The 19,255-nt window shown below is 28.7% G+C and overlaps 2 protein-coding genes and 1 long non-coding RNA gene across 9 annotated transcripts; 1 reads left to right on the forward strand and 2 right to left on the reverse strand.

The window, feature by feature from the left end:
* Positions 1-158: 158 nt before the first annotated feature.
* LOC141530269 (uncharacterized) lies at positions 159-2,145 on the reverse strand. Its single transcript, XR_012479731.1, has 3 exons — positions 2,009-2,145; positions 1,813-1,898; positions 159-1,104 (listed from the first exon to the last, which is right to left on the reverse strand). It is a non-coding gene; the product is annotated as an uncharacterized LOC141530269 (long non-coding RNA).
* Positions 2,038-15,378, forward strand: Mrp (Multidrug-Resistance like Protein 1). 7 transcript variants are annotated; one of them, XM_074247295.1, is made up of 15 exons: positions 2,038-2,221; positions 2,595-2,745; positions 2,918-3,073; positions 3,324-3,464; positions 3,605-3,904; positions 3,989-4,126; positions 4,204-4,517; positions 4,701-4,886; positions 4,958-6,824; positions 7,024-7,243; positions 9,501-9,721; positions 11,704-11,884; positions 12,625-12,733; positions 12,824-13,720; positions 13,838-15,378. In XM_074247295.1, the coding sequence occupies exons 4-15, from the start codon at positions 3,420-3,422 to the stop codon at positions 13,950-13,952; spliced, it is 4,593 nt and encodes a 1,530-aa protein (XP_074103396.1). In that variant the 5' UTR covers positions 2,038-2,221; positions 2,595-2,745; positions 2,918-3,073; positions 3,324-3,419; the 3' UTR covers positions 13,953-15,378. The 7 variants fall into 7 exon arrangements, with proteins under 7 accessions (XP_074103396.1, XP_074103398.1, XP_074103395.1 ...); XM_074247297.1 differs by lacking the exon at positions 2,595-2,745 and having other exon boundaries at positions 2,918-3,138; XM_074247294.1 differs by lacking the exons at positions 2,595-2,745; positions 9,501-9,721 and adding an exon at positions 8,033-8,253.
* Positions 14,987-19,125, reverse strand: LOC141530265 (putative lipid scramblase CLPTM1). Its single transcript, XM_074247301.1, has 4 exons — positions 19,059-19,125; positions 18,330-18,613; positions 16,925-17,972; positions 14,987-16,250 (listed from the first exon to the last, which is right to left on the reverse strand). The coding sequence occupies exons 2-4, from the start codon at positions 18,444-18,446 to the stop codon at positions 15,502-15,504; spliced, it is 1,914 nt and encodes a 637-aa protein (XP_074103402.1). The 5' UTR covers positions 18,447-18,613; positions 19,059-19,125; the 3' UTR covers positions 14,987-15,501.
* Positions 19,126-19,255: the final 130 nt, after the last annotated feature.

A 19,255-nucleotide genomic window follows, 5' to 3' on the forward strand; every position in this document is an offset into this window, starting at 1 on the left:
TTATCAAATCTATAAATCATCAATCAAATCATCATCAGTCACTGTTTAAAACTAGAACAAGTTAGTAGTCAATGACAAGCCATACAAACTTGAATTATTTACTCAGTTAATAAATATATATATATATATATATATATATATATATATATATATATATATATATATATTTAACTAAAATATGAGTTGATTAAAATGAGTAAATACTAAATAGTGTTTATGGCCTTGTTATTAATTCTAAGAATAGTCCCTAGATTAAACTCTATAAGACAATATAATACGACAAATTAAGTATCTTTTAAACTGACGCAGTGAAAATTTATAATTCATGTGTTTGTGCACCGCGAACCGTGTAAGAAGATATAAAATATAAATGGTAAGTAATAATAATATACTAGATATAGAATAGATTGATCATTAATTTATGTAACAAAGCTCAATGATTAACGTAACAACTGCCAATTAAATTGATGATGATACATAATGCCAATCAATTGTTATACCGAGTGTTAAGAGTAAACAGCCAGATAATGTTTCGCAGTGAATGTATATTTGTAATGATGACGATTCTGATTCGCTTTTATATTATCTTCATCACTATCATTTGAAGACCAGTTTCTAGTTTATAAAGTATATAATAATAATAATAATGATGTTAATACAGCAATGTCATTATTCCAAGTCTGTTAAATAGTTACACAAGTTTTGTAATATCATGAAATGATTTTTAAAAAATATAAATAATCGTCCTTTCATATATATCGCTTAGCATATTAATTTACTGTTTAATATTTTGTTACAATTTATTGTAGTCCAAACAATTATTTATCAGCTGTAAAATTCAACACACTGATAAATTATTAAGTAATAAATTTATTGTAAGTATATGATGAATTAATTTATCAATTAAACTCAGTAAAAATAAAATTTTTACTCCCATTCTGTAATTTAATTTCCGTATGACTGTCATTACACGGAAATAGGACATACAAACGCGTAGAGCACAAGAATTGATTGTAATTGAGTGGAATGAAATTGTATCAGTGGAGTGCATTAGTGTGAATTGAATAACAGCTCGATCAAGATATTAAATGTAACATCAGCTAACTGGAAAATAAAACACTATAAATTTAGGATTATATATATGTATAGTAATAAAAAATATTAATTCTTGTTCAAAAAATTGTGATATTTAAGTTAACTGTCACTTGACCACTTTTTAATTTTATTTAACAAAAATATTTGTTCTGAAAAATTATTTTTAAAAAATTGCATTTTTAATTTATTGAAATTTCTAAATGTCCATTTTTTTTTGTTTTTTTTTTTTTTTTTCCATTATTTTAATGCAGTAATTTATATGAAAATTAACTTAGCAGATAGTTGATAATTTTAAGAATTTATGAAAATGAATTTAGAAGATATTTAATAATTTTTAGAATTTTTTTTAACAAATAAATTATGGCAAAAAAAATTGACATTTAGAAATTTAAAAAAATGAAAAATCCAATTTTTTAGAACTAATTTTTTTTTTAAATAAAATTTAAAAATTCTCTAGTCTGCTAACTTTAACGTCATTAAAAATTTTTGTAACAAATAAATTATGACAAAAAAAAAAATTTATAAAAAAAATTGACATTTATAAATTTTAAAAAACTACAAATGTGATTTTTTTAAAATAATTTTTTGGAAGAAATTTATTTGTTAAAAAAAAATTAAAAAATTGTCAAGTGACAACTAACTTTAATGTCATTAAATTAATTTTTATCCGAAAATTACATACAATAGAATACCGTAAATTTATGTAATTTAATTTACCTGAAAATAATTATTTGCAAATAATTGTAGTCTTTCGTCCTTGGCGCTTTTTTGTCCTCGTGAATCCTCGATTATCATCGCGATACCTAGCGTAATGTAAGATCGAGAATTACTCATTGCATCGATAACTTGTTATGTACATGCAACTAAACATTGGCGTTGTATTTGTGTTAGTAAAACGCTACTCATACAATACCATCTCACTATTTGGTTCTGGTTACTGGACACTCGGCGATTTTCGACCAGTAACACCGGCAATGTCTTCCAATACCAGAAGACACCATTATTATTTACCATCATCGTGTTGTAGTGAATGTTACAATTATTAATTTGAGTGGATAAGGTTACTTGAGGCTAATACAAGTTAATCAACATCACGAAGACGCGGGTGTCCATTCGTGTTGTTTAAGTACTGACATATATATACTGTTGTATCTCTAAAAAATATATATATATATATATATATATATATATATATATATATATATATATATATATATATATATATATACGAATTTTAGTTTCATTTTTCTGAAAATAGCAGACATCTGACAGTTGATGACACTGAAGTTGACAGATATTAAAAAATTTTTTAGAATTTTATAGCAATTAAATTATTATAAAAAAAATTAAATTAAAAAGTTTCACATGTGAAAATTAATAAAAATTACAAGTGAAAATTTTCAGAAGCATTTTTTTATTATAATTAATTTATTAAAAAAATTTTTAAAATTAACGGCTGACGGTTAACTTCAGTGTTATGACAGTTTTTATATTTATAGAAATTATGCATATATTGTAGAAAAAATTTCCATAAATTTAAAAAAAATTCTCAATTTAAAATAAATATTTTATTTTATCAATAAAAATGAAAATTTAAAATATTACTCGACAATTTTTGAGTTTATAAAAATTAACATGAAAATTCTTCAGGTGAATTTTATTTTAAATTTTTATTTTAAAAAAAAAAAAAAAAAAAAAAAAATCGAATATTTGCTACTTTCTGTCATTTTTGTGAAAATACCAAGTTAACGTGCGGCGATTGTTCTGCACCATGTTACTCCCTCTACTAATTTAAATTTTATTCTCTCTTTTTCTCTCTCAGCCCAGGACCAGTATACTTTTGACGACACGGCTCTCATTAGGCCACGCTGATTTTTTATCATACGACGCTGCTGCTGCTGCTGCTGCTACTGCTGCTACTGCTGCTGGTTTACCTATACTCCACCACCTTGGTATAGGTTGCGAAATTAAATTACTTGTGAGTTCACTCGTACCCATTCTTGTACTTAACTCACCTCATGTTATTTAATGTAACAAATAGAAGTGTGTACTAATGCAATATTAATATTTAATTTGATTATTATTTTATCTAATCAACAGTACGCGAGTTTAGTCCGGGAATTTCACATGCCGGACATAACTGTTAAAATAATAATGTGCTTGTTCATTTTTAAATTCTTTACAGTACCATTATTGAATTAAATTTTTTTTCTGTTTTTTTTTTTTAGTTGGATGGTGAAAGTAATCAGTCTTGCAACTTGTTGAAAAAAAGTTTGGTGTTGGAATAAGAAATTTAAGAAAATCATAAAGGTTAAACTCTGAAAATGGAGAATAATACCATGGACCTGTTTTGCGGCTCAACATTTTGGGTAAGGCTTGCTTATTTTAAAAAATTTAATTTTTATAAATATATTAAATAGAAGTAACTGTGATGAACATGTATTGAATTTAATGGCATATTAATATAACACGCTTATATGTTACATCAATTTTTTTTTTTTTACTATAGGATTTAAATGTGACTTGGAATACCACGGATCCGGATTTGACTCCGTGTTTTCAAAATACTGTGCTGATATGGTCGCCATGTATTTTTCTCTGGACATTTTCATTACTAGAGGCGTACTATCTAATAAACAGTAAACGAAAAAATATTCCTTATACATGGAAATTTATTTCAAAAGGTGTACTTACTGCTGTTCTAATTGTACTTAGTATTGTTGATTTATCAGTTGCAATACATAACAGTAATTACACGACAGTTTTTAATGTTGACTATTATACACCGTTTATCAAGATCATAACTTTTGTAAGTCTATTTTCATTATCAATTTTAAGCTTTAGATAAAATATTTATTTGCTATGAATATTAATGCATTAATTTAATTTTTAGGGATTAGCATTATTGTTACTGCACTACAATAGAAAATGCGGAATGCGAACTTCTGGATTGTTGTTCCTGTTTTGGTTTTTTTTAACTGTGTGTGGTGCTGTACAATTCAGAAGTATTATCAGGAATTATAAGGATCAAGTAAGACAATAAATAAATAAATTATCAAGTTTTACTAAATAAATAGACAATTATTTATGTAAATTTTTTTTTTACAGCCTGAGCTGCCTTACTCTTTTGGATCATACTTTGTATATTATCCAATAGTCTTGATACTGTTTTTGCTCAATTTTCTTGTGGATGCAGAGCCAAAATTTTCGCGATACGGACAGGTAGACAGGCCATGCCCGGAACAATCTGCATCATATCCGTCAAAAATATTGTTCGGGTGGTTTGATTCTCTAGCGTGGAAGGGTTTCAAAAAGCCTTTGACTACCTCTGACTTGTGGTCCATGAATCCGGAGGATACAGCTTCGGAAATTGTGCCAAAATTCAATAAATACTGGACGAGAAATTTAAAAAAATGTGACAAGTAAGTTCCTATAAATACTTTTTTTATTATTGGTAAAATTTATCTTCCATTATTAATAAGTATATGTGTAATTGCTAACAAGGCTGTGTTGCAATTACTGTTGGTAAGAAAATCCTTTAAATATTATTTAAATTGAAAAATAAAATAAAATTAAAAATAAAAAAGTTTTAAATCAATTTTCAGCAGTCAGGGTACGAAGGCGTCATTTCGAAAAGCCTCCGGCCAAGTTGATTTCAATAGTACCCGCAAGAAAAAAGTAGCTTCTGTAATTATACCTCTGTACAGAATATTTGGTCCAACATTTTTTTTTGGTGCGTTACTTAAACTGTCACAAGATATCATGACATTTATCAGTCCTCAAGTTTTAGGGTAAGTTGCTGATTAAATTATCTGAACTATTTACCTAAATAAATTAAAATAATTGTGCAATATTATTACAGATTACTTATAAATTTTATTAATTCAAAGGATGAAGCTCAATGGAAAGGTTATTTCTATGCAGTTCTCCTTTTACTGACTGCGATATTTCAAACATTAGTCCTGTCACAGTACTTTAATCGAATGTTTATCGTCGGCATGCGAATGCGTACTGCCCTTGTCGCGGCAATTTATCGTAAAGCCCTCAGAATGTCAAATGCCGCACGTAAAGAGTCGACAGTTGGTGAAATAGTAAATTTGATGTCTGTGGATGCGCAAAGATTCATGGACTTGATGCCCTATATCAACATGATATGGTCGGCACCACTGCAAATTGGATTGGCTTTATACTTTCTGTGGTATGAACTTGAAGTGGCTGTTTTTGCCGGTCTGGCTGTTATGATATTCCTTATTCCAATTAATGCTGTTATTGCCAATAAAGTAAAGACACTGCAGATCCGACAAATGAAAAGCAAAGACGAACGAGTTAAACTGATGAACGAAGTATTGAATGGCATTAAAGTACTTAAATTGTACGCTTGGGAGCCGTCATTTGAGCAGCAAATTTTAAAAATAAGAAACAAGGAAATAAAAGTACTTAAAGAGGCGGCTTATCTTAACGCTGGAACGAGTTTTGTATGGTCTTGTGCACCATTTTTAGTTTCCTTTGTTTCATTCGCGACGTTTGTCTACATAAGTGTGGACAACGTTTTAGATAGCAAAATAGCTTTTGTTTCTTTAAGTTTATTCAATATTCTTCGGTTTCCACTGTCCATGTTGCCTATGGTAATAAGTAATGTCGTACAAGCGATGGTTTCTATCAAGCGAATAAATTCATACATGAATGGTGAAGAGTTGGACCCAAATAATGTTCAACATGATCAGTCAGAGTTACATCCACTGATAATTGAAAATGGAACTTTCGCGTGGGGCCCCGAGTCATTGGAAAAACCTACGCTTAAAAATATTAATATGCAAGTCCATCATGGACAGTTAGTAGCTGTTGTAGGAACAGTTGGCTCAGGTAAGAGTTCACTGATCTCAGCTTTCTTCGGAGAAATGGATCGAATCAGTGGAAGAGTTAATACCAAGGGATCAATAGCTTACGTCGCTCAGCAAGCATGGATTCAAAATGCCACATTGCAAGATAATATTCTATTTGGTAAGCCCCTGGATAAAGCTCTCTACGCCAAGGTGATTGATGCATGTGCTCTTGGCCTTGATATTAAAATGCTACCTGCAGGAGATCAAACGGAAATTGGTGAGAAAGGAATAAATTTGTCTGGTGGTCAAAAACAAAGAGTTGCACTTGCTCGGGCAGTTTACACTGACTGTGATGTTTACTTCCTGGATGATCCTCTGAGTGCTGTTGACTCACACGTCGGAAAGCATATTTTCGAGAACGTTGTGGGTCCCAATGGTTTACTAAAAAAGAAAACACGTGTACTTGTAACTCATGGTATTACTTATTTGCCGGATGTTGATAACATTTTTGTGCTAAAAGATGGAGAGATTACGGAAAATGGGACGTACAAACAACTGATGGAAAAACGAGGTGCTTTTGCTGATTTTCTTATTCACCATCTGCAAGAAGTTAAACCTGAAGATGAAGCTGAAGCTGAATTGACAGAGATAAAACAACAGCTTGAGTCAACTATCGGATCAGAAGAACTTCAACAAAAATTGACGAAAGCAAGATCTAGGCTATCTATGACTCATAGTGAGTCTGGATCTATAGATCAAAAATCTTTGAATGGTTCTTTACATAGACAACAATCGATAGATAGCCAAAAATCTGTCAATTTGATGAGAAGTACCAGCATTAAGGAAAATTCACTTCCAATTAAAGGAGAAAAAATTATCGAAGCTGAAAAAACAGAAACAGGAAGTGTGAGTATTTCATTTAATATTATTTAAATTTAAATTCATTTTTTTTTTTTTTTTTTTTTTAATTCAGATATAATATCTTGAAAATTTTAAATATGCAGTAATTAAATTAAAATTATAATTTATTCTCAATACCTAATTTTTAAATGATATTTAATTAAATTAAAAGAGATAATATTATTTTATATTCTTTGTTATTTAGGTAAAACTACGTGTTTATGCTCATTACTTGAAATCAATTGGTTGGTTTTTGTCAGTATCAACAATAATAATGAACGCTGTATTTCAATCATTCAGTATTGGATCGAATATCTGGGTCAGTAAATGGTCTGACGATACCGAAATGTTTGTCAATGGAACACTTGATACAGTTAAAAGAGATACGTATGTCGGTGTATACGGTGCGCTAGGTATAGGTCAAGGTATGTTTCTTTCAGTACTTACTATATCATTTAATTATAAACAGAAAAAATCCCTTTACAAATATGGTCTCACACAATGACGTTCAATTTTGCTGACGTTGCCTTTAGTCCAAATATTAAACCTGGGTCGGAATTGTTACATATTATAGTCGCATCAATCAGTCGTCATGACGATTGTAGACCCAATTCTAATGAAAAAATATTACAGGAAGCACGAAAATAATAAGCAAAAAAAAAGTTGATCATTTTAATGACATAAAATAGTCTTCGCTGATTGTTTGTCTTTTCTTCCACTCGAATTTTAAATAACAATTAGAGCAGCGAGTGTGGTTTGCTGTGTATTTGAAGGCGCGACCAGTATTGTTAACAATAATTATTTTCATTTATTTCTTCATTATTTTTACTTGGTATTTATTAATTCCCAACAATCGTTCTTTTTTCAATTTTCAATAAACTTTTAAATAATTGTAAATTTTTACATCCCTAAGTAGTATAGTGGTATATTAATGCAATATTTGCATGTCTATAAATTATACATTCTTATTTTATCGTTCTGAATTTAATCCTTTAGGGAACTAGCATTAGAAGATAACTAATTTACTGCTTTATCGTATTGAATAGTTGATACTATGCATGGTCTTCTTTTCAATCAATCACAATATTAAGGGAAAAAAAAAAAAAAAAATGAAACAATCTTTATAATTGACAAAATTAATTAATGAGGAAATGAATGGTTTATTATATTTTGTTTACACATTTTATTATCATTGTTTTAAAAATAAATTTCAGCAATTTTTGTGCTTATCGCACAGTTAGTAATGGCCATTGGCTGTCTACAAAGCAGTAAACAGCTGCATTCCGAATTATTATTTGGCATTCTACGTTTACCTATTGGATTCTTTGATACAACACCTTCAGGCCGACTATTAAATCGTTTTGGCAAGGACGTTGATGTTATCGACAATGCATTACCGGCGACTCTTAGAGCATGGTTATTTTGCCTCGCAGGGGTACGTGAGACTTAAAAAAATTGTTCTCACAACAGCTAAAAACACCATACCACGTATTTTATTTTTATCTTTGTTAAATGCACTACTTTTATATTTCTTCTATTTACCTATTTTAAATTCACCACTTAACATACTGATACGATGTATCAAATTCTACCTACCAGAACAGTGTCTTGCCGTAGAAATAGTCTTTATACTATTTTATTTATTTGTCAACTAACTTTACTAGTTTTTTTTTTATTCAGCTAACTCTTATTTTTCTCTTAAATATTTTTATTTGTTTGCACCCTGATTTTTTATCTTATTTTAGTAAATAATACTAGTTGCACCTTCAGCACGGTTAATCCATACTTATGTACCTCTTATCATGCGTTCAATCCATCTAAAAATCCAAGTTCAATTGATTAAAAGTCGCTGTTCCACTATTGAATTAAATACAAAATCAAATTACAAATATTATCTTAGCATATTAGCAGTAATATCAAATTCAATTTTTTTTTTAAATAATTTCTAGGTATCTTATCAATTGTAATATCACTACTATTCGCAATAGGACCTATTAGTGCATCTGTATTTATATTTCAAGGATTATTGACACAAGTGTTTCGCAATCCTATATCATTTTTTGACAGCACACCGTCCGGTCGCCTATTAAATCGGTTTGGTAAAGATACAGACGTTATTGACAATATTATACCAATGATTCTACGTAGTTGGCTTAATTGCGTACTCTCGGTATGATTAAACAATTACAAAACTATATACATCATTCATAATGTATAAAAGCTTAAAATAAATCTAAGTAAAAATGGCGGATAAAACTTATGTGGAAAAAAAACATTCGAATTTTAAAATAATTTATTAAAAAATTTTTCACTCCTTTTGAACATTCATTTTTCACAAAAGTATATTTGCCTGTTGAAGGTTTAAAAAAAAACAATGAAGTAAATATCAATCTCATAGAAATGTAATACTAGATAATATCAAATGCTTGCGTTGCTTCCTGAAGACCAAAAAAAATTATATTAAAGTCCTATTAAATCATTAATCTCATCACAATCATTATGGCGAACGTTTTATTGGTGACTTTTTTTCCATGAGGTGATTTAAAAAAAAATCCAGACCATATGTGTTTGTTTATATTTGAGAATGTACCTTGTCTGAGGTTATTAATTATACATACAGCAAGAAAAGGAAGAAGGTTCATGCTATGGTTGTTTGAAGATTTAGTTATTGTCATGTTACAGTCTTATCGGTGGTATTCTCATCAATGTTTATATACCTTGGTACTCTAAGATCATCCTCATCACTGATGCGTGAAGCTTTATACAACGTAATGCGTGGTCCCATGTCTTTCTTCGATACGGTACCCACCGGACGAATACTAAGCCGTTTCGGTGCCGATGTAGACATCATGGATTCAAAACTACCCTTATCCATTGTACAGTGCCTACCCTGTTTTTTGAGGGTAAGCTTTCATACGCGATCATATTCATGGTCATTATTGCATTACTAATTGTCATATGTTTATTACTTATTATTTTATTTTTCTATGTTGCATGATTTGTGTTTTTTATATTATATTATTTAATGCTAGTAACATTTTATTTCAATTGTTGACGGATACAGTTATACTCTTATGCTTGGTTTATTTTTCATCCTATTTTTTATCATTTGCAGTGGTATAGAAATAAGTCAGTATTTTACTTAACAATAAAATCTCATGAGACTTGAATAGCAGACTTTTTTTTCCAAGTAAAAAATTTGACAAAGTATAATTTTTCTTTAAATTATTTAAACTTTATAAATTTTACAATTTTTTAATCCAATTTACTAATCCATTATTTAAAAAATTTTTAAAAATATGAAAGTTTAAAAAATTTGAAATAGCTTTACAAAAAAAAACTAAACTGTTTCCCTAATAAAATTTAATTTTCATTAAATTTTAAACTTAAAAAATAAAGAAAAACTCAGATTTATATGGGACTAAGTGATTAATATTTAAATCGATATTTTCTTAAAAATAATAAGTGGAATTGTCATCCAAAATTTTTATAGAGTAAAAATTATTATTTAAAGTTTCAAAAATTTATTAACTTTAATTATCACTGGTGCTGCTAAACTCTCCTTAAATACTTGAATTTTTTTAATTAAAAAAAAATTTTTTTAATTTGTATTTAATGTAAAACAATGCCTAGTGTATAATAATAAAAATTATCTGCTATTTTCAAAATCATCGAGATGAAATTTTAGATTTTTTATATTGAAAGACACAAAAAATTCCATAAATGACAGTATTTCTAAACCATTGCTGCTTATCAAGTATTTGCTTGAACTCTTTTTTTTTTTTTTTTTTTTTTTTTTTTTTTTTTTTTTTGCTCTATAAATTGTAAATTAATTATAATTACCATTTTTTCTATTATTTAATTATTCCTTTCATACGCAATAAGAATACTATACTTTAAAATAATTTTTAAAACTAATAGAAGTGTCGGGTATTTCAATAAATAATTCGCGTAACATTTCGAATCATACCGGCGATATGCATGGCACAGCAAACTTCACTCCCTCGCCTAGTGGTGGCAATTGATGAATTCTTAAATAAAAATATGATAACAATATTATTTAAAAAATGATGAAAAAAATTTTCGACACATTGGGCTCCAAAATAACAAAATTAATAATTGAAAAAGAAAAAAAAAAAGGATGCTACGGTTACAATGATTGCCGCCCGTCTTGTTGTAGCGTTGAGTTTTTTCTGCGATTTGGCTCCACAGCTGGGTTGCTGGCTGGCTGCTCGCCAGATGCACTTGGTAATGCTTCGTGGAGTGATGCGTGCATCATTAACCTTCTTTGATACTACCCCTACTGGTCGCATTATCTCCAGGTTTGCTAAAGATGTCGACGTGCTGGACACTTCGCTTCCGCAGCAAATTTCTGACTGCGTCTATTGTTCATTTGAGGTAATTTAACATTAATGACGAATTCAAATTTCAATCTTAATATGTAACTAATTTTTCAAATCAAACGTGCAAGAAATCTTGCATGGTATTTAAATAATTATTTATTAAGTTATAGATTTAAATATCAGTTCTGCTATTTGTAAGTCATTTTTTTTAGTATAATTGTGTCCGTCACATTGGTAACGGTTTCAAATGATCATCTAAAGGATTAGATTCTCGTTTCTCATTACAAATAAATTTAATGCTTGTGCTTATAATTTTCTAATTACTACATACGGTGGTGCATTGTCTATTAATATTTTATTTGTTACTTTTTTTTATGTAGCACAGCTTTGCATGTTTTTATTTTTTTAATTATTTAATTTAATTATTTTACGTAATTTTAATTATAATTATCTTTTAACGGAGTAGTTGGTAATTTATTAATATTAAGTTATTTTTTTATTTTTTTTTTTTTAATAAATTTTGATTAAAATAAATATTTCAGGTCATTGCTACACTTGTAGTAATAAGTTACAGTACACCAATATTTATAGCGGTCATAGTACCCATTGGTGTTCTCTATTACTTTATCCAACGTTTTTACGTTGCGACTTCACGTCAATTGAAACGATTAGAATCCGTTTCTAGGTCACCAATATATTCTCATTTTGGAGAATCTATCACAGGTACTTATAATTTATATTTAATTAATTTTAATTTTATTTTAATAATTTAATATTTTTATTCTTTGAATCACTAAAATGTATTTTTTAGATACCAGAAGATATTTATATTAGCCCAAAAAAAAAATTTTTATGGATTTTTTTTAAAGAGATATTTTATTTATCAAATATCTAAAAAACTTGTGTCTAGAAAATTTCTTGTAATTGGATTACAGTCGAGTTTCGTTATGAGTTCTATTAGTGTCTCTCTCACATTAACGCGAGTCTGGTTGAAGAAAAAAAAAAAAATAAAACAAATAGGATTTATAACGAGACTCGTATTTGAAATGGAAAACTCTAAAAAATTTATTTCGTAGATAGATAAATGCAAGTAATAGTCAAAATTTTGATTTTTGAAAAAAATGTTTCGATTATTGAAAACATTTCCAACTTCAAGTAGTTTAAAAATCGAAATAATTATCAGAAATTTTTTTTCTTGGATTAATACTTGGGGAATATGTCTAAGAAGGTTGTATAAAAATTTGAAATCGATCTGTTAAGTTGTTTTCAGAGAATATACTAAAATTTAATTTTCTTCTATAATTTTAAAAAATATATGTATTTTTTTGAAACTGTCAAAAATGCAAAAAAAATCGATTAACTAAATATAATCCCTTTATATAAAATGAATAAGTACCGTATGAAAATTACTCGGGATTGTAAAATTGGAATAATTAAAAAAATAACTTAATATTTTTTTTTAGGTGCTCAAACAATACGAGCATTTAATGTACAAGAAAGGTTCATCTATGAATCTGAACGTCGAGTTGATTTTAATCAAATGTGTTACTTCCCAGGTATTATAAGTAACCGGTAAGTTTAAGAATATTTTTCTAAAAAGTACTTGAGAAATAAGTCTCTGATTAATGGGTATATTAACAATGTCTTTTTGTTTGTCTTAAGATGGTTGGCAGTGAGATTAGAAATGGTCGGCAATATGATAATATTTTTTGCGGCAATATTCTCAGTAGCTGGCCGAGATTCTCTGAGTGCTGGTCTTGTGGGTTTGTCAGTAAGTTACGCACTTCAGATAACGCAGACATTAAACTGGCTTGTACGGATGACATCAGACGTCGAGACAAATATAGTGGCTGTGGAAAGGATAAAAGAGTATGGTGAAACGCCACAAGAAGCTCCATGGGAAATTCCGAGTACAGCCCCACCGAAAGATTGGCCTTCAGAAGGCCGCGTCGAATTCCGTGACTACAAAGTTCGCTATCGAGAGGGCCTAGATCTTGTACTCAACGGTCTGAGTTTCAGTGTCAACGGTGGAGAAAAAGTAGGAATCGTTGGACGAACTGGAGCTGGAAAATCCTCGTTGACGTTGTCGTTGTTCAGAATAATTGAAGCCGCTGAAGGAAAAATATTTATAGACGGCATCGACATATCAGAACTTGGTCTCCATGCTTTGAGAGCGAGACTGACAATTATTCCTCAAGATCCAGTCCTCTTTTCAGGAACTTTGCGTCTCAATTTAGATCCATTTGATGTACACACTGATGAGCAGATTTGGCAAGCACTTGAGCACGCTCACCTTAAAGCGTTTGCTAAAACTCTGCCTAATGGTCTTATGTACTTAGTGTCTGAGGGTGGTGATAACTTGAGTGTAGGTCAGCGACAATTGATCTGTTTGGCTAGAGCGTTACTGAGAAAAACTAAAATTCTTATCCTCGATGAGGCTACCGCTGCTGTAGATTTAGAGACAGATGATCTTATTCAGCGGACGATACGAGAAGAATTTAAAGATTGTACAGTTCTTACGATTGCTCATAGGCTTAACACAATCCTTGATTCTGACAGGTACTTATTTTTTACAAAAAAAAAAAAAAAAAAAAATTAATTTTAATTGATGTTAAAAATTAATTTTGAAACTAATTTTTTTTTTTTTTTTTTTTTTTTTTTTTTTCAATTTTTTAGGGTCATTGTTCTAGATAAGGGAGTAATAACGGAATTTGATAAGCCTGAAAATTTACTTCAAAAACCAACGAGCGCTTTTTACAGTATGGCTAAAGACTCTGGAATCGTTGCGTAGTTTAACAATTTATAATAATTAAAATTATTTAAATCTTATTATTTATTTAATTAATTTTCTTTTTTATAAATTCATGTTAATTTTGAACTTAAAAACGCACAGTATATTTCTTCACGGCGTTTGTGACAAATTCCAAACCTCACACAGCAAATGAAGAAAACAATTTATCAAATCTGAGCCATTTAAATTCACTAAATTCAATCGCTACCAACTCAGTTATTACATGAAATACTGCCAGTTAACCAATTGTTGTTTTATGATTTAATTATTAAGATTTACAAATTATTTTCTTTGTTTAATTTTTCTATTAATATTATTTTAAGTGTCTTTTATTGCCGAATGTGAATAATTTTATATTTATTTGTCATTTGTATACTTAATTTTGTTTAAATAGGAGATAAATATTAACAAAATATCACAAATTAAGAATAGATTTATGTCATAAATTTTGTTACATTTTGGTATAGTGTAAATTATTACAATGCACCTTTTGCCTTTTATCAAGTGATGATATAAGAATTTTTAAGTACAATCTAGTAATAATTAAAATTTGATCTACTTAATCAATTTAACTAAAATAAAACTTGAAACGAATTACTACAATAATAATAATTATTATTATTATTATCACTATTAAAATTATAATTATAATAATAGGTATTAGGTAATAATATAATGAATTAACTTAATAAGTTGTGAAAAATTAAAGTAGAATTTATTATTAATTAATTATTATTTATCGCGTTTTCAGAAGCTTGAAAAAAATTTAATACACGTTATACTTATTTTACTTGACACATAAGTTTTATGCAAACTAGCGATAAAGACAAAAGATGAACAATATTTGTACCTAATATTACGTACTTACCTTGTGGCTAAGTAATTTTAATTACCAACTTACGAAATAATACATCTCTATATATATGAGCTCATATTTTATTTTTCGGTAATAAAAGAATAAAAATAATTAAATAAAACAAAGTCGTTAAATTTTAAAGAAATAACCCAATAAACCATATTTGGAAGCTCATCAATTGATTTTAGATATTTTTTTGTTCACTTTATTGCAATTCAACGTTTGACAAAGCATTTTTAAATTTATTACACTTATTACAATAATTCTTTTTTATGTACTTTCTCACCAAAATTCACACAAATTGAATTATTTACCCACTTTCAAATATAGACTAATTGTCCGTATTATTTTGTTATAGAATATTTTTATTTATTAATTGTTAATATTTTTTATTATTTATATACTTTATTTGTGTAAAAATCAACGTCTTATACTTAATCATAAACATATTCGTTTGGAAATTAATGGGTACTCATTGAAAGAATACTCTGGCATACGCATAATGACATACCCGATGCTATTATTGAATTAAATTTATTAAAAAAAAAAAAAAAAAAACTAAAGATAAAATTTTAAGACAAGAAATTGATCTACATTTTGTACTTTGGTACGACAAAGTTTTAATAGAAATTAATTATAAAATAAATTTCAATTAATTAATTAATTTAATATGTATTTAAAGAAATCGTAAAATTAATCTGTTTTTTTACTAGCTTCATCTTTCGTACTCGCGACAACGACTTTTTTCTTTGAAGCATCTTCCATTTCACCCGAATAACCGAATTCGTTAATTCTCGTAGGATCTATTCTATATATCCACCGCTGATACAAAAATATAAAGAACACTATATCATCACGGAAACATCCTAATCGATATAACGTTGGCATTTTAATAATAAAAGCAAATATATCATCGATGAATGTATTCAAAAATTTATACGACAGCATACGCCAGGGAAGATGAGCTACGCTTTTTAATTTATAATTAATAAATAATTGTGGCGTCATCATTATGAAGCCAAATGTTAACAAGAAACCGTAGAGCATATTTAAAACCCACGAGTACCATCCCTTGTGCTCGAGGTACATCAAAGAGTAAATGGCATATCCAGCCAGAAGAGGATACAGCGCCCATGATAGATATTTGAAGGCAAGTCTGTCGTATTCTTTAGTTGAACTTTCGACGTACGAACCTTTGTCGCGGAATGATACTCTAGGGAATATTCCCAGGATTTTATGGCTTCTGTCGAGGGAGATGTCCACAACTTTGTTGATCTTCCAGATTTCAATGCACAAACCAATACCGCAGCTCAAACGAATGAGAGTGTTGGTTTCATTGTCCAACACGTAGAGCAGTACAACAAGAGATTGAAAGACGTTGAAGAAGACTGATCGAACTGACAGACCTTCCAAGGTTTTTCTGTTGTTCCAGAATTGGATATCTGTAAAAATGCATTTTACCATTAATTTATCTTTCTTAAAATAGGGTAGAAGTACCGTTTGTGGCCACTGTACCATTTATTGTTCAAATAAACGATAAAAATGAATTTATATTATGAATTAATAAACCATTACAAAGTTGGCTTGTTTTAATATAAATTTTTTTAAAATATTATGATTTTTTATAAATTAATTCTAATGTTAACTGTTCAAAAACGGTGCTAAGATGGCCAAAAACAATACTTTTACCCTAAATAAATAAAAATTATTCCTCTAATCAGGTCTAAATTCTTTTATAATTAATTTAAGTCAAGATATTGAAAATCAAAATGATGTTATGTTTTTTATTTCATTTATTTTAATATGCACGAGTTTCGTCAGTTTCATTTTAACATCATCAGGCACCTTAAAATTATACAATATAAAAACACATAGTCATTAATTTACAAAAATTACTGCGCATGACACTTTTTTATATACAAAATTTTTTTTTATTTATATATTTTCTGTTTTGTGTTTTTATATTGTAAAATTTTTAAATGCCTGATGATTTCAGAATAAAACCGACAAAACGCCGCATGTTAAAATAAATGAAATAAAAAACATAGCATCATTTTGGTCTACAACATCCTGATTTAAATAAATTAAATAAAAATTATTTAAAAAGAAAATTCACCATTTTTGAAAGCCAAGAATTCAAACACGCTGTGTAAAATCGAAACAAAAATAGTCATTCCCAGTAAGTAAGGATTAGTTTCAAGAATTGTTTCTTTCAAAGTATCCTGATCGCTGTCATCTTCATCGGCAACGTCTCCCATGAATGAAGAAGTCCATTTATTCCTCATATTTTGTGCCGAGTACAATTGCCACTTGAACAGAGATAGTGGTTGGTAAGTGAGATGCAATTCCAATTCCTTGACAGTGTCGTTAAGTGGAAAGTAGTCGCGCTGCATGTTCCAAAAATCGTTAACATAAATTGGAGGTTTGTAGAAAGAACCTCCTTGGACAAATTCGATGTACTCATTCAACGGTGGCGGGACTTGTCCTGACACCCAGCCAGTTTGGTCAGTCACGAGATTAATTGTCAAATTAGGATGCCAGTGGGAGACTATTTCTTGATCCATTATTTCAGCTTTTTTGACTTCTTCTTCAGTGGCTGTTGTTTGTCCCGTAAGTAAATTGTGTCGCTTCTGATATTTTATCTTTTTAAATTTATTAACCATTTTTTTAGCATATGAGATTTGATTCGCTGAATATGCGCCCTTACCATCCTTAGGATTTATCGATTTTCCGATGTTTGTTGCGTAAATGTGCAAATAAATCGATCCATTGCGTTTCAGTTGGCTTGAAGGTTTGAATTTGTAAGCAAAAAATCTTGTGCCGTCATTGTTGGCACCACTCGTCCAATCACCGTACACCAAACCTTTTTCTTTCCATATCAACGCCTGCTGATCCTCAAATGAATTAAAATGATCAGATTCTGATAAAAATATGTATAAATCAAATAATGTTCCATTCTCAAAAATATTAGCTGCCTGATACTTTGGAACAGCACCATCGGCGCTTGCTGCTGTCGATACTGGATCTGCAGCTGGTCTTCGGAAGAATGACGTGATAAAATAAATAACTAATGATCTTATAATCAGTGACTTTAATACTGCTAAAAATGATTCCCATTTTGTTGGTTGGTATTTTTGTCTTTGGGCGTCGATCTCAGGATTTATCTGAAAACATAAATTGAATTATTTAAATCATAATAATAATAATAATAATTGTTGTAAAATTTTTCGAGATAATTGTGGATTTGGGTCATTGTTAAATAGGGAGTATACCAAAAATATTACTCTGATAAATTTAGAACTGAGATAGAATATTGAGGTATGAATTAATTACGACTAGCAAACATACACGTGTACTTGAAGATAAAATGCGATGACACGCAATTGAGTACGTGTCCTTACTAAATCAACAAGGATCAACTAGATCTTGCTCACGAGATCATGCTATCATAAATTATTTTAGTTAAATTATTTTATGGTAATTATTAATAAACTAAATGATATTATTAATGATAAACTTACGTCTCTTTCTTGATTTCCATCCACAACAGCAACTTCACCGTTTTCTTGTGGATTTTCCATTTCACTTGAATCATTTGCTACTACTCGATTATCACCGTCATTCGCGGTGTCCGCCATCTTTCAATCTTTTAAAGTTTATTTTACGATAAACACAATTTCTAGCTGTCGTCGTGTTAGAACTGATTTTACCGACTGTTGATATTTTTGAATATCATTTTTTTTTTCTCACCTATTTTACACACAATATTTTTTTTTCATTTCTGAAATTGATCACACCTAAATGTCTATGAATAATAATAATAAATTTAGCAGAAATTAAATAATTTTTATAATTTTTTTTAACAAATAAATTATAGTAAAAAAAATTAGGAAAAAAAATTGACATTCAGAAATTTTAAAAAATTTTAAATGCAATTTCTTAAAAATAATTTTTTTTAACAAAAAAAATTAAAAAATTGTCAAGTGACAGCTAAATTAAATGTCATAAGAATTATTTTTCAGAAAAATTAATTAATTACTAATAAAAAATTCATGCAATGAATCAAAAGATTTGTATGGATGTATGAATTAATTATACTTAATTTATTGATATTTGTAACGAAATTAAACCACAAATTAATTAACTCACAATTTTCAAAATTATTTGCATCAATTTACATATTTATTATTTTGGACAATATTTAAAATTTACAGCAACAATAAAAGTACTTGCGATCATAAATTATTTACCTGCCATTTAAAATAGGTGTGAAGATTAAATTCATTTATTATTATTATTACAGAACCAACAGAATACCTAGATGAAAAATAAAATACATTAACAAGAAAAATAAAAGCAGGATTAAAAAAAGAAAGTACTTGAAACTCAATTGAAAAAAAGTAACTGGAAATATCCAGTTTATACAAAAGGATCTTTTGTCATTTTC

This window comes from Cotesia typhae, unplaced genomic scaffold (genome assembly GCF_013202065.1).
Source record: "Cotesia typhae breed Kobodo isofemale line unplaced genomic scaffold, CoteBio_Ctyphae contig_48, whole genome shotgun sequence".
Classification (NCBI taxonomy): Eukaryota; Metazoa; Arthropoda; class Insecta; order Hymenoptera; family Braconidae; genus Cotesia; species Cotesia typhae.